We start from the raw sequence: 12,483 nt of genomic DNA, 5'->3' as shown, positions 1-12,483 counted from the left end.
CATGAAAACTTACACATATTAAACCATTTTTTGCATCCATTCATTGATATTAGCTTCATATTAATACAAGTTTTTTAGTATTTCTCCTACATATTTTACAATACCAATTATTTTCAAGCAAATCATGTTTTATTACTATTAATGTGTTATTTTAATGGGTTCAATTCTTATCGTTGGTTTTTTATTTTATTATAGAGATGAATGCAAATATAAAAATATAAATAAGATAAACAAATGTTGTTTAGAGGAAGTTAAACACCAAAGACAACATCACTCAAGACAGCTGCATGCGGGCGAGAGCAGGAGTGCTCAAGCCCCCTGCAGTAGGCAAGCGCTACTGCCTATAGATCCCAAGGAGACCAACAAAGAGCCCACAAGGGACCCACATAGCCCTACTAGTAGAGCCTACAATAGATAGCATGGCCCGTGGATGTGCGTGTGTGGGAAATTATTTCATTTATGCAAAGGAGGAGCCTATCAATGCAAAGGAAGAGATCCAACATGCTATGGACCGCATGGATACTTATAGAGGCTGCACACATGGGCATCTTGGTTCATCTCGCTCCAGGATCCAACAAATCACCAATGTTATCCATGCACATGAAATTTGTTTCAATGTTTGATTGATGCTATTGTAATTCCATTATAACTCTTCCACTACAAGGAGTTTTATGTTTCTCCAGATCAAGGGCTCTAAAACCCAACACTAGGTCGCCTTGATCAAATGAGAACATGATAGTGCCCTACAGGCCATGATGTTAACAAAAGAAGAAGAAACCATTAGTTGGGCTTTGAGCCAACCCTTCTCATAGCCTTAGGCTTAGTGATTCAATCCTCTTACATAGGATTGGATTGCAAGATTTTAGTAAGAAAATATTTAACTTTTATTTCCCATTTGTGGATTTTTTATTGGTTGACAGCCACTAATGAGGATGATTGGGCTACCCAATGAACCCATTAGAGTGCCGGCCACTAACAATGTGGCTGACAAGACAAACGATATGGCACATAAGGGTACAATTTTAATAGGTGGTTCAATTGTTAGGACTGAATTTAAACTGTTGGATTCCTCCAATAGAGGTCAAATGACCATGGGTAAACCCGTCCTTCTCCACCCCAACCATTAAGTCTCATCAGCCGACTGGCAAAGGCCAATGATGGGGGGACCATAGACCAATCCTATGGCTAGGGAGAGCCATAGGATTGGGGCAGGTTAATGTCTGTTGACCCGTTAATTATTTATTTTTATGCCTAATTCAGGCATCTCTCATTGATGAAATTGAAACAATGGAGACATGACATCCTCAGAAGGTGTTCGGAGGGTCAATAGACACCACAAAAGACTTAGGGAGGAGTTGTGCCAGCACAGAGTGGAAGTGTGGGGGAAGTCACAAAATCATGGGGAGTAGCAATGGGCATCCCCACCCATGTTCTTCAAATACAGGTAGATCTGGTACCCTTCTTGGCTTGATCTGGATGAAATTAGTTATGAACATATTTGATTCAAAGAGGAAGTGATTTCATCATATTTTCATAGCACAAGCTCTTTTAGGTATTCAGTAGAACATCTATCGGATGCTGACGGATTTATCTGGTTTTCCCAATTTTTTATTTTAAGAAATATATAAAAATAAAATTAATATTTGAAATTATATAAACATATTCTGAGTATAAATTATCCCTTACCATATAATACTATAAACACTCTTATTAGGTCCTCCCGTCATCTACTATTACTGTCTCTCTAATTAATTAAATTCCAAGGGGGGCGGAGATACGACATGTGTCTGGTGGGGGGTATGGGTGTTCTCGTCAATGCAGCACTATAAAATATTACACGTGAATTTCTATCAATGTTTGCAATAACTGCTCCATCAGAACATTTGTTCTCTACTAGTAGAGCAGATTTCACTTACGAGCAATCACATTTGCAAGGGCCGAGTATCAAGGCACTTGTTTGAGCAAAGTGTTAGTGTCGAGGAAAAAAAACAAATAGTACGGCATTCGTCTTGGCGGTGAAATTGATGTCGAACCAAAAACATCATGTATGATTCAAATTTATCTTGATTTATGTTAAGAATATGGATTTTAAAGTAACGGTGTATTAATTTTAGATGTTGAGGTAGCTTTGGAGCAATAGGACTTACAGACGATGGGCTTACAACGTAGTTTGCAAAGCGTTGTGATGCTGTTGCAATACCAGTCAAAAAATTTGATTTCAAATAAGAAAAAACATTCTATTTTGTAACTACTTGGATAATGTAAGTACATTGTTTGCAACTGGTTGGATATGTGATATTTATCAACCCAAACAAGAATAGAACTTTTCACTTTCTATTTGAGTCTTACATCAAATCTTACCTAAGCCATGTACTACATTAGAAGTGCCATACCGCCTCCTGAGGAAGTGGCAGCCCAACCTTGACGCATACCACATCGGAGTACATGATCGCTCCTTCAACGCCTCACGAAGAAACCAAAAGACGCAAGTGTGCACATCATCAACTCTGATTCTGAAGCTGACAATCACAATAGTGGGCAAAGGCTAACTCTATTACCCCAAACCTCTAACGGTGCTAACAGATGGGTTGTGGAACGAAATCCTATGTTGCTTCAATCTTACCAAATGATACTTGTTATGGTGCCTTAATCGAATATTGCAGTATCTGTGCTCAAAACAAATAGGGATGTGGAAAATATCAGATTCAGATATCGATAACGAATATTTTTATGTATTGCTTAACAGATAGCGGCTCTAGATATCCTTAGATTGATATTGATATTGGATGTTGGCATCATTTAAGAGATAATGATAATGTTATCGAATAAGATCAAACAACTCGATATTCAGGTTCAATTGTTCGTTAAAATATATGCTAGATAATGTGATAATGTAGATCAATAAAACATTGATATAAAATTAATGTTTCACATTGATAATGTAGAGGTAGAGTACTATAACAGTAATACCCTATTTCTACCCCTTGAACACCACACTTTATACCATCACTTCCAGCCCCTCTCACCTTCACACCCTCCTATATTTTTTTAAAGCCTAATTTATTAAACCTAAAATTATTAAAATCTAAATCAGATAATTCTTATCATTAATCATCATCTCATCTCAGTGTCACCAATTTATGTCTTCCTTCATTCTACTCTCTGGTTTCAGTCTCTTCTAACATGATCCACTACTCTTATGACACTCTTCCTGGTCTTCTTAAATAAATGCTATCTGTATCTTTGATCACTATCTTTTTCCTATCATTATATCTTACGCTATACACGTCTCTTCTTACCCGCTTTAATTTACCATATACAGAGAGATACCCCCCTAAGATCCATTCCTTGTGGAGATGATCCTTGCTGCTTACTATCTATTTGAATTATTCATGAGTAAAGGTTTATAATTCTTTTTTATGAACCTCAAATTTATAAAAAATGTAATTTTACCCCTATTTTGAGTTTATCACTTGTGTAATTTAATAATTCTTGATAGATTTCTGCTCGCAAAGGTACTTTCAAGCTTTTCCCAAGTTTTCCCAAGCTTTTATAGAATATCTTGCTTTAGTAACACTAGGAAGGTTCGATTTGGAGATGGTTTAATGACAAAACCCCAGAAATTATTGGTCAATTCTCCACCAAGTTTTTAATTAAGATTTATCACCCATGTTTCCCTGATGAAATGCAATGGAGATAGGGGTTGGAATTCCTTCTAAAAACATGTTTAAATCATATACATTTAACATGAGAAGAATGGTACTTGTCCCAGTCTGATATTTTTTGGAATGTAGCTCCATCAAAATTGTCGTTCTGGGGGGGAATTACAACAGGTACTTGCCCAAAGATTATTATGCTCATAATGCTAGGAGGGCTAACAATGGTGGTGGCAACCTTTCATTCGACCATACTAGAAGGAGGTTTGCTCTAGTACCATGTAAAAACTTCTTGACATAATGATCTTGAATATAAGCAAGATAGAAGACAGAGGATAAAGAGACAGAGAAGGAAGTAGAGATAGACACACCAAGATGTGTAGTTAAGATATTTGATTATGTAAAATTAATCTTTTTAGATTTGTTCATATTTATAGCAGTGTAATAATAGAAAATTCTAGTCATTTTAATCTCAGCTGTTATAACAAATTATAACAGCAATATTTGATTGAGTCTTGAGTGTTGATTTATTTCATATAAATGAATTAATACTGACTCTCTATCTTTGATAATTTCTGTATTTGGACTTTGATTTAATCATTGTCGCTACTTCTCTTATTGAGTATATGATATGCGTCAAGTTCTTACTAGGTAATGGTAATTCATAATCCTATTGGTCGACATTGCTGCTGATGACGTTGGCGAGTTACTGCTTCTTCTTTCTTTATACTTCTTCCTGAATAACTCTTGCTTAAGCGCAACGGCAGAGAGAAAATGTTGAGCTTGCTTTGTAGGACTCTAAACTGGGCTTGAGCGAGTGGCTTTGTGATAACATCTGCTTATTGAGGGAGAGGGAGGGAGAAGAAGGGGGAGAGAAATTAAGGGAGGGAAAGAGAGAGAGAGTGAGATAAGAGGGAGAATGTGTGTGAGAGAGAGAGTGAGATAGAGGGAGAATGTGTGAGAGAGAGAGAGAGTGTGTGTGTGTGACAGAGAGAGAGAGTGAGAGGGAGAGAGAGTGTGTGTGAGAGGGAGAGAGAGCGTGAGAGGGAGAGAGAGTGTGTGTGAGAGGGAGAGAGAGAGAGAGAGAGAGAGAGAGAGAGAGAGAGAGAGAGAGGGAGAGAGAGAGAGAGAGAGGGAGAGAGAGAGAGAGAGAGAGAGAGAGAGAGAGAGAGAGAGAGAGAGAGAGAGAGAGAGAGAGAGAGAGAGAGAGAGAGAGAGAGAGAGAGAGAGAGGGTTGAGTTGGCCTGGGGTTGGGTTTGGCAGATTTAAAAGACTCAGGGTGGAAAGGTTCAGTTTATTTTCAACAGGAATAAGCAGTCGTTCTAACTTGAAATCCTGATTATTTGGCCAGAGTCTTGATGAAATGTGGGAGCTTAAAAAATGGGCTTGAAGGTTGCATGATAAAAGTTCAATGTACTGGGTTCTCAACTCAACTTCACATAAACATACTAATATATCTAGAACTGGTTAAGCATCTTTAGTCTCTTCAAATATAGCAGTAATACAAATAAGGTTTACCTATTATTGAAGAATGACTGGTAGTATCAAATCTCTTCATCATATGAGCTTTAACATATCTTCATTGCATTATCACATTAGTTATGTTCATAGCTTTAACATATGAGTTGTGAGTCTCCCTCCAAATAAATACCGCTCATTTTATGACCAACTGTACATATGCAGATAATGGAACCTTCTGCAAGAGTTCCAATTAACTGGATACCCTGAATGATCTCAGTATAAGTCTCTCTCAGAAAATAAATATAAAAGAAATGTAATATATTTCCGGATACAATGCTCAATTTGATTCTGTACACAGCCATCAAATTCTTTATATCCCATAGATATAACGTCTCCAGTAAATGAATTTTGGTTTAGATTTTTAACTAAATCCAAATAAATTTCTCATATAAATGATGTTTAAACGTGATCAATGATTTAAGTAATAAATGAAATGTATCAAATATAGAATAATTCAATCTGACAATGTACCATTCATAAAAAATAAAAATAAAAATAAAATATCAATATTATAAATAGTGTTATCATAATATATGATATTATCAAAATTTTTAAATATAGTTGCCATCAAATTTACACTAAGAGATAAATTACTTAAGCTTGCCAAAAGTAAAACAATCCAGACTCTTTTTGTAATTTTCCTTCTTGTTTTATAATCTCGATTAAATATTGATCAATACAATATTATATTTCATTATGATGATCATACATGTGCAAACAATTATTTCTTTCCTAAAATATTAAAACTAATATGTATCTGATACCAATGATTATGGAGTTAATGCATCTATCAAGAAAAACCTAATGATTTGTATTTCTTGGATAACTTAATATTACCCTCTCTTGCTTCAAAATAAAGTATTAAGTCATTACCAATTTTTTGATGTGCGTCTGATCACATTGGGGGTCTGGATTCCAGTGTTGCTAAGTTGAGCTGTTTTGATTGCCTTGTTGCGTGCAGGGTTCCAGAATGTTGTTGGTTTTAGAGGGCCCGAAAAGCTCGCTCTCTATATCCGGATACATCTATAGAATATTTAATATCATTTAACATATCCCAGGCTGTATTTCCCAGAGAGATCAGATCAGAGTTTGGACTACAAAGATGCTTATGTTTGTGGAATTGTCAAAATGGAGATAATTCCTTTATATTATATATATGGCACCTTAATTTATATTACCAATATCTCAGTTTTTTATTCACATTGAATTATGTGAGTTCAATTGGGAAAGACTATGGAGCCAAGGTCGGGATCACAGAACGGTACGCCAATGGGCCTGATTTCAGATCATTGAACAGTTCAGACCAAGAAACTGCGCACTTTAGATTGTCAGTTGGAGTGCAGCTCAAGCTGGAACGATTTTGACAATGCTATTAGGTGTGGATCATGATCATCATATTTCTAGCCATATCATGAAAGGGGAGTAATCAGATCAAATCTTAATTCTAATGTGACATGAATGATAGTGCTAGTGAATAAATAGCATTCTGAATATTGATGATCTAAAAAATATGAAATGACCAAACCTCATACTAAAGTTTCCAATGTTCTTTTCTCTTCTTATTGGCTCAGTGCTTTATTTGATAACATGATAATTACACTACTATTTATATATCTTTACATAATTTTATTCCTCCAAATATTTTAGTGTTAAGAACAAGTCTAGAATATTGATACATTTTCATGAATTTATATAATTATTACGCAATTCATTAAGAAATTTGTCATTGATTAAGTCCACTTGATGGATTTTATTTTATTTTTCTATGTAATTAAGAAATTTGAGTGCATAATTAGGAAGTAGTCTCGAGATACATACCGGACCTTGTAGATGAGTCGTTGGAGATTCTTCGGCCAAGGATGGTTAAACGCATTTGTTGGGAACTCCTGTAGGATCTCAAGAAGTTAAAAGAATCTGCTTACCATGTTATTGAGTTTTAAGATTTCACTTTAGGAGAGATAAATTTGAAGTCCCAAACAGGAGCTCTTGACTATTGGGAAACAATGTCATAATTTCTCCAAGATAAATCAAAGTAGGTCAGAATAGCTCTTTAGGAAATACAACCCCATGTATAAAGACTCTCATTTTCTCTTTATTCCCTCATTCTGGACATGCCCCAGAAGAGTTTGACCGGCAGGAAAAGACATCCAGTTAAATAAGTAAACACACATGAACAATGAAAATTGACCACAGAAGAATAACAGTCAACACACGATATCATGTAAAATAAACACACAATAAAAGCAGTAATTTACACTTTTCTTCTATCTTCTTCCTATCAATCTAACTTCATCTCTTCTTTACCTCTCATCATATCCATCCTACGAAATGATCAGGAAAGTGTTAACTTCAAGGATTTCTGCCAAACAGGTAGACCTTGTTGTGATGATCGTCACAGCCGCTGAGCTCAGCTCCTTGCAGACAGTTTGATATTTCCTCTGTCCTCCTAACATATATCTCCAGGGCTTTTTTCTTTCTTTGGGGTCTTTATTGGCATACACCCTTGCATCAGCATATTAATACGCCGCATATACAATAGTTATCTTGGAGAAGGAGAATACAAGCAAGTTTCTCCTGACACATATGGGTGATGCGAAGTCTTTAAGGAATCCTTATCCGTATAGTAAGAGGATCCATTTTTGTCCATGCAAAGTTTTAGCTGCTGCAGAGCATCACCCATCACAATCCTATCAGCTGAAGATGTTGATGTGGAAGATAAAGCTACGTCAACCAAGTGCCATGCAACATCAACATTGAAAGCTCTTTGCAACCTTGGGTCTACAATATTACTGATGTCACCAGTTTCAACTCTTGTGCGAACCCATTGAACAATATGGGTCTTGCGTTCAGATTTTTTATATGGTGGCTGACCAGTTAATAGCTCTAAAAGGACAACACCAAAACTATACACATCACTTTTCTCATTTAGTCTATAGCTTTGATAATACCTGCAGAAGGGATATGAACAACTTAACATCCAAAATATTTGAAGAAAGTAATTGATGAATGTGGAAATAATAAAAGTCAAATTGAATGGAAGGCTGCGTACTCTGGATCAAGATACCCTGGAGTACCAGCTAATCTAGTACTGATATGTGTTGCACTATCATTGCAAAAGGCTCTCGAAAGTCCAAAGTCTCCAATCTTTGCCACGAACTTAGAGTTGAGTAGAATGTTGCTGCTTTTAATATCTCTATGAATTATGGGCGGTCTACATCCATTATGCAGATAGTCCAGGCCTGCATTTAACGCATGAATATGAATATAAAACCTGATAATAGTTAAGAAGTTTCTTTTGTGTTTCACAGGCAATACCTTGTGCTGCTTGAAGAGCGATACTGACTCTTTGCTCCCAGTTAAGTAAATTCTCAAAGGAGACCGTATCTACAGCCAAAGATACCATTGTTGATATGGTATATAAATTTTTAGTCAGAGAACTTGAAAAATCAATACCTGATAAGTGATCCTTCACGTTTCCGTTATCCATGTATTCATAGACAAGCGACAAATGTTGTTTTTCATCACAATATCCCAGTAGACGCACTAAATTTTTATGATGAACTCTCGTCAGTAGTAAAACCTGTAACATTAAAACTACTGATGAATAATGTGAATAGGACCAAAATGAGAGGAAGTTGTTGAATGAATCAGAATAAATCTAGAGCAACTCAAAAAAAAAATCGTTTGATGCAGCTTCGGTGAATCACCTCGGCTTCAAACTCCCGAGATCCTTGTGATGACGATGATGAAATAACTTTGACAGCAACCTTTGTTTGATCCAGCATTCCGTAGTAGACAACTCCAAATCCTCCAAGGCCAATTTCTTGTTTAAAATTTCTTGTAATATTAGAAATTTTTGCAAACTTGAACTGAACATCTTTTTTCCAGGCGTTTGCTCCTTCTGCACTAAGTGCATTCTCTTTTGCTTGAAATTCAACTTCAATATTTCATATCAATTACAACGTAAGAGAGACTTATCATATCAATGTGGAATTTTTTTTCTTACAGAAAACTGGTAAGGAAGAAAAGGAGTGTATAAAAAATACCTTCTGAAGAAGATGACTTTGATCTTCTGTAGCATATATATGTGAATGCACCAAAAACCAGGATGATTACACAAACAGCAACGGAAATAAAAATAATTTTTGTATTGCTGCTCTTCCCCGAGACCCGGCATTCCCCTTGCCCACCACTGAACAGCGCGATAGTCAGATAATAATGGTAATAATGGCATGCTATTTTATTGAACCATTCGGTGGATCCTTGATTCATAATTACAGTAAACGACGAGTGAGGATTGTTGGCAAAGTTTTAGATCAGAAAAAGGTTTTACTTGTAGTCTTAATGTCATTCAAAATCAAATGTATGTGGAAAACCAGAGACCGGGGATGATATGTCAAGGTTGGAATATTATGCTGAATTGTGCTTTCAAAAGTGTATCACCAGAGTGAAAATAGTGGATGACTCTCTCACCTTATCGAAAGACTACCCTCAGAGACTTTATCGCAGAGACTTTCAGGAATGCTCCCAATGGCTTGATTGCCTAAAAGGTTTCTATGAAGAAGAAAAAACCAAATATTTGAAAATATTCATCAAATCATTCTGAATTAGTAAATAAGTTTAATGAAAAACTTACAATATCTTAAGAGAAGATATATCCCCCAATATCTCAGGAATCGGCCCATTCAGATTGTTATTTGACAGATCCCTGATGATGAGTAGTTTCGCTATGATTCATTGAACATGATACATTGGGCTCTAGTACGATGGAAGATTGCAGGATGAAAAGAATAACTTTACGGGTAATAAAAAAATTGCTTACAGTGTCTCTAAAGCTTTCAGATTACCGATTGACGAAGGAATCACCCCTTCCAAACCACTCGAAGATAAGTTTCTGCATAAGTTGAGTTATAAAAACTTAAGGTCTAGAGTTTAAAATCAAGCAAAAGCAGTTAAATGCCAAAAGATGCATAAATGTGAGGTTTAGAATTAAAACTATCTTCATGAAATGATCCTTGATGTATTACAAGAAAATTAACTTTCTGGGAATTAGAGCTTTAGCCTGAACAGTAAACTCTAATCATTATTTGTGTGAGTTTCAAATGCTGAATGCTCACAGAGATGTGATTCTAGCACTTGCGGAAGCTTCATAGCTGCAGCCAACTCCCTCCCACATGTACTGCCTTGGGGAACATGGATCTGATTCCCAATTCCTCGTCAATCCAAATGCTTTCTTAACATCTTCAATGGCAACAACTGCAGAAGCACTTGGCAAAATATGTAACAGTAGAGAACTTTGAAATCAATGCACAGCTAAAAATCAGCAAGTAAAAGGGTGATTCAAACATACGTAGAGAGTGTCAGAAGAGTCTTCTCCACGCCGGAGGAGAAAATTTCTTTAGAAAACGAGGTATTATTGATGTTTAAACAAACATGTGGGAGAGGTCACACTATCCCATTTAAATCATTCAATTAGGAAGCATGCTTAGATCATAAACCTAACCAATTACTAATCATAAAACCGATATTCCTTATAAATGGAGAATTCATCTTTACCACAACTATCAAGGAGGCAAAGTCAAAATATTACTCTCAACCCACCATCTGGATCCTCCGTTTGGGACTCGTTCATAGGCCTAACAATGAAGCTCTCGAGCGCGTTGATCATGTACCAGTGCGTGGACGATTTAGTGCTGTCGATAGTGACGACGTAGACACCTGAATCATTGATAACCGCATGGAGTATCTCCTTATGGTCGGCCGTCAAGTATGGCGGGCTGTACTCCGCAAAGAGGAGCGTTTTATCGTCCCCGCCATTGATGATTAATTCTCGCGACTCATTAGCGGGGTTCAGCTTGACAAGCTCTGCAAAGTGCATGACGATATACGCTATCTCTCCTGGAATACCTTCGATTGGTCGACTTTCGAGATAATGGCCAGTTTCATTGGCAGTCACGGCAGTCTGGAGCACGGCCGAGGGAACCTGGAATGCATCTTCAACCGCGGACTGCACGAGCTCCGTCGTTTTTAGAAGATCAAAAGAGCCTGTTACGCCTTCCCAAATACGATCATACGGGTCACTAGGAAACCTGCATGGCAAAACAAGTCGTTACTGTTTATTCACACAACGTATGAGGACGAGAGAATGATGATTTGTCTTCTCCCTGATGATTATTACGATGATGCCTTAGCTATCATAATCATCAACACTTAAAAATATTGATTAATGCCACTACATATCCTAAGTTCATTATCCCCATGAACACTCATCAAATTACTGGACATAGGGAATGAGATGGGACATTTTCTGGACCAATAATGATGTTGAAAGGAATATTTCGTACTTATGACTTATTTCCTATCATCCGGCCGAGGACCGGACCGTCTGGAGTCTAATAAATCACCAACCTTAGTTGGCCTTGTGTTCCGTAGTTCCAGCGCTTCTTCCGGAGCAGTGATTTGTTCTCGTCCGCAAAAGGATACATCGAATGTAGGAATGGCCTAAGCTCGAGCAGTGATATGAAGGGTGTTCCCCCTTCGGTGTTAACCAGGCACACTTCAATTTTACTTGCACGCGGAACCGTGACGATCTCAACAATTGTAGGGCTCTCAGCTAACATGCCGACTGAAGTCCAAAAGTTGACGCCAACGCGGATGTCGAAGGAGGGAAAGACATTTCGGCCATCGTAGTTACCGTAGTAAAAGCCAGCCCGGACAAGGTACCTCTGGCCGGATTGCACCGGCGATAGGCTGTAACAGTTGCGAGTCCCGTTGGGAAAGCTTCGAAGAGTTGCATATTGCAACTCAAATGGGTTATTGGATATGACATGGCTCTTCCCTGAGACCGTGTATTGCGAGTCCCCAACATAGTTGATTCCCGAGATTTTGTCCAGATAGCTGGAGCTTCCTTCTAAACCGCAGTCCAGGCTGATGAAACCTGCCAGGAATCATATATTCTAAGCCACAGTTCGGCAAAGTTTCCCTCAAGAGAGAACACAACGTCACTTACCTTCTTGCGCTCTAGCTCGGACCAGCTGGGCTCCAAAGATTACAACCGATGGGAAGAAGAGGAAGATGAAGAATGAGCCGGTGATGTAGAAGAGAAGATGGAGGGAAGGCCTCGTTCCAGACATTCTCATAAAGCTATATATCAACGACATTCGGGAATCTGTTCACCTTACAACGTTGTACAAGAAAGGCTTATTTATGTACACCATGCGAAGAGAGCAGAGGATTCTAGCTATTCATGAAGTGAAGCTAGGAGCGGCACACTGAATAATTCCCGGACTCCGTCATTAGTCTTCTG

General features: G+C 37.5%; 1 protein-coding gene across 1 annotated transcript; it reads right to left on the bottom strand.

The window, feature by feature from the left end:
• Window positions 1-7,716: 7,716 nt before the first annotated feature.
• Window positions 7,717-12,439, bottom strand: LOC144712025 (putative LRR receptor-like serine/threonine-protein kinase At1g05700). The gene is made up of 13 exons (XM_078586201.1): window positions 12,187-12,439; window positions 11,586-12,114; window positions 10,779-11,266; window positions 10,295-10,433; window positions 10,000-10,071; window positions 9,814-9,885; window positions 9,651-9,731; window positions 9,224-9,369; window positions 8,885-9,114; window positions 8,631-8,757; window positions 8,493-8,561; window positions 8,227-8,416; window positions 7,717-8,125 (listed from the first exon to the last, which is right to left on the bottom strand). The coding sequence occupies exons 1-13, from the start codon at window positions 12,335-12,337 to the stop codon at window positions 7,717-7,719; spliced, it is 2,703 nt and encodes a 900-aa protein (XP_078442327.1). The 5' UTR covers window positions 12,338-12,439.
• Between the last annotated feature and the right edge of the window lie 44 nt (window positions 12,440-12,483).

This window comes from Wolffia australiana, chromosome 14 (genome assembly GCF_029677425.1).
Source record: "Wolffia australiana isolate 7733 chromosome 14, ASM2967742v1".
NCBI lineage: Eukaryota > Viridiplantae > Streptophyta > Magnoliopsida > Alismatales > Araceae > Wolffia > Wolffia australiana.
The sequence above is the reverse complement of the archived record's forward strand: the minus strand, read 5'-3'. Positions and strand labels throughout refer to the sequence as shown.

Bases quoted from the DNA above. Each gene is read 5' to 3' on its own strand.
- LOC144712025 (XM_078586201.1), bottom strand. From the start codon at position 12,337: ATGTCGTTGATATATAGCTTTATGAGAATGTCTGGAACGAGGCCTTCC. The intron at 8,758-8,884 runs GTGATTCACCGA...TTAATGTTACAG, and splicing joins CTCGGGAGTTTGAAGCCGAG to GTTTTACTACTGACGAGAGT. The intron at 8,562-8,630 runs GTATTGATTTTT...CTTTGGCTGTAG, and splicing joins CGTGAAGGATCACTTATCAG to ATACGGTCTCCTTTGAGAAT.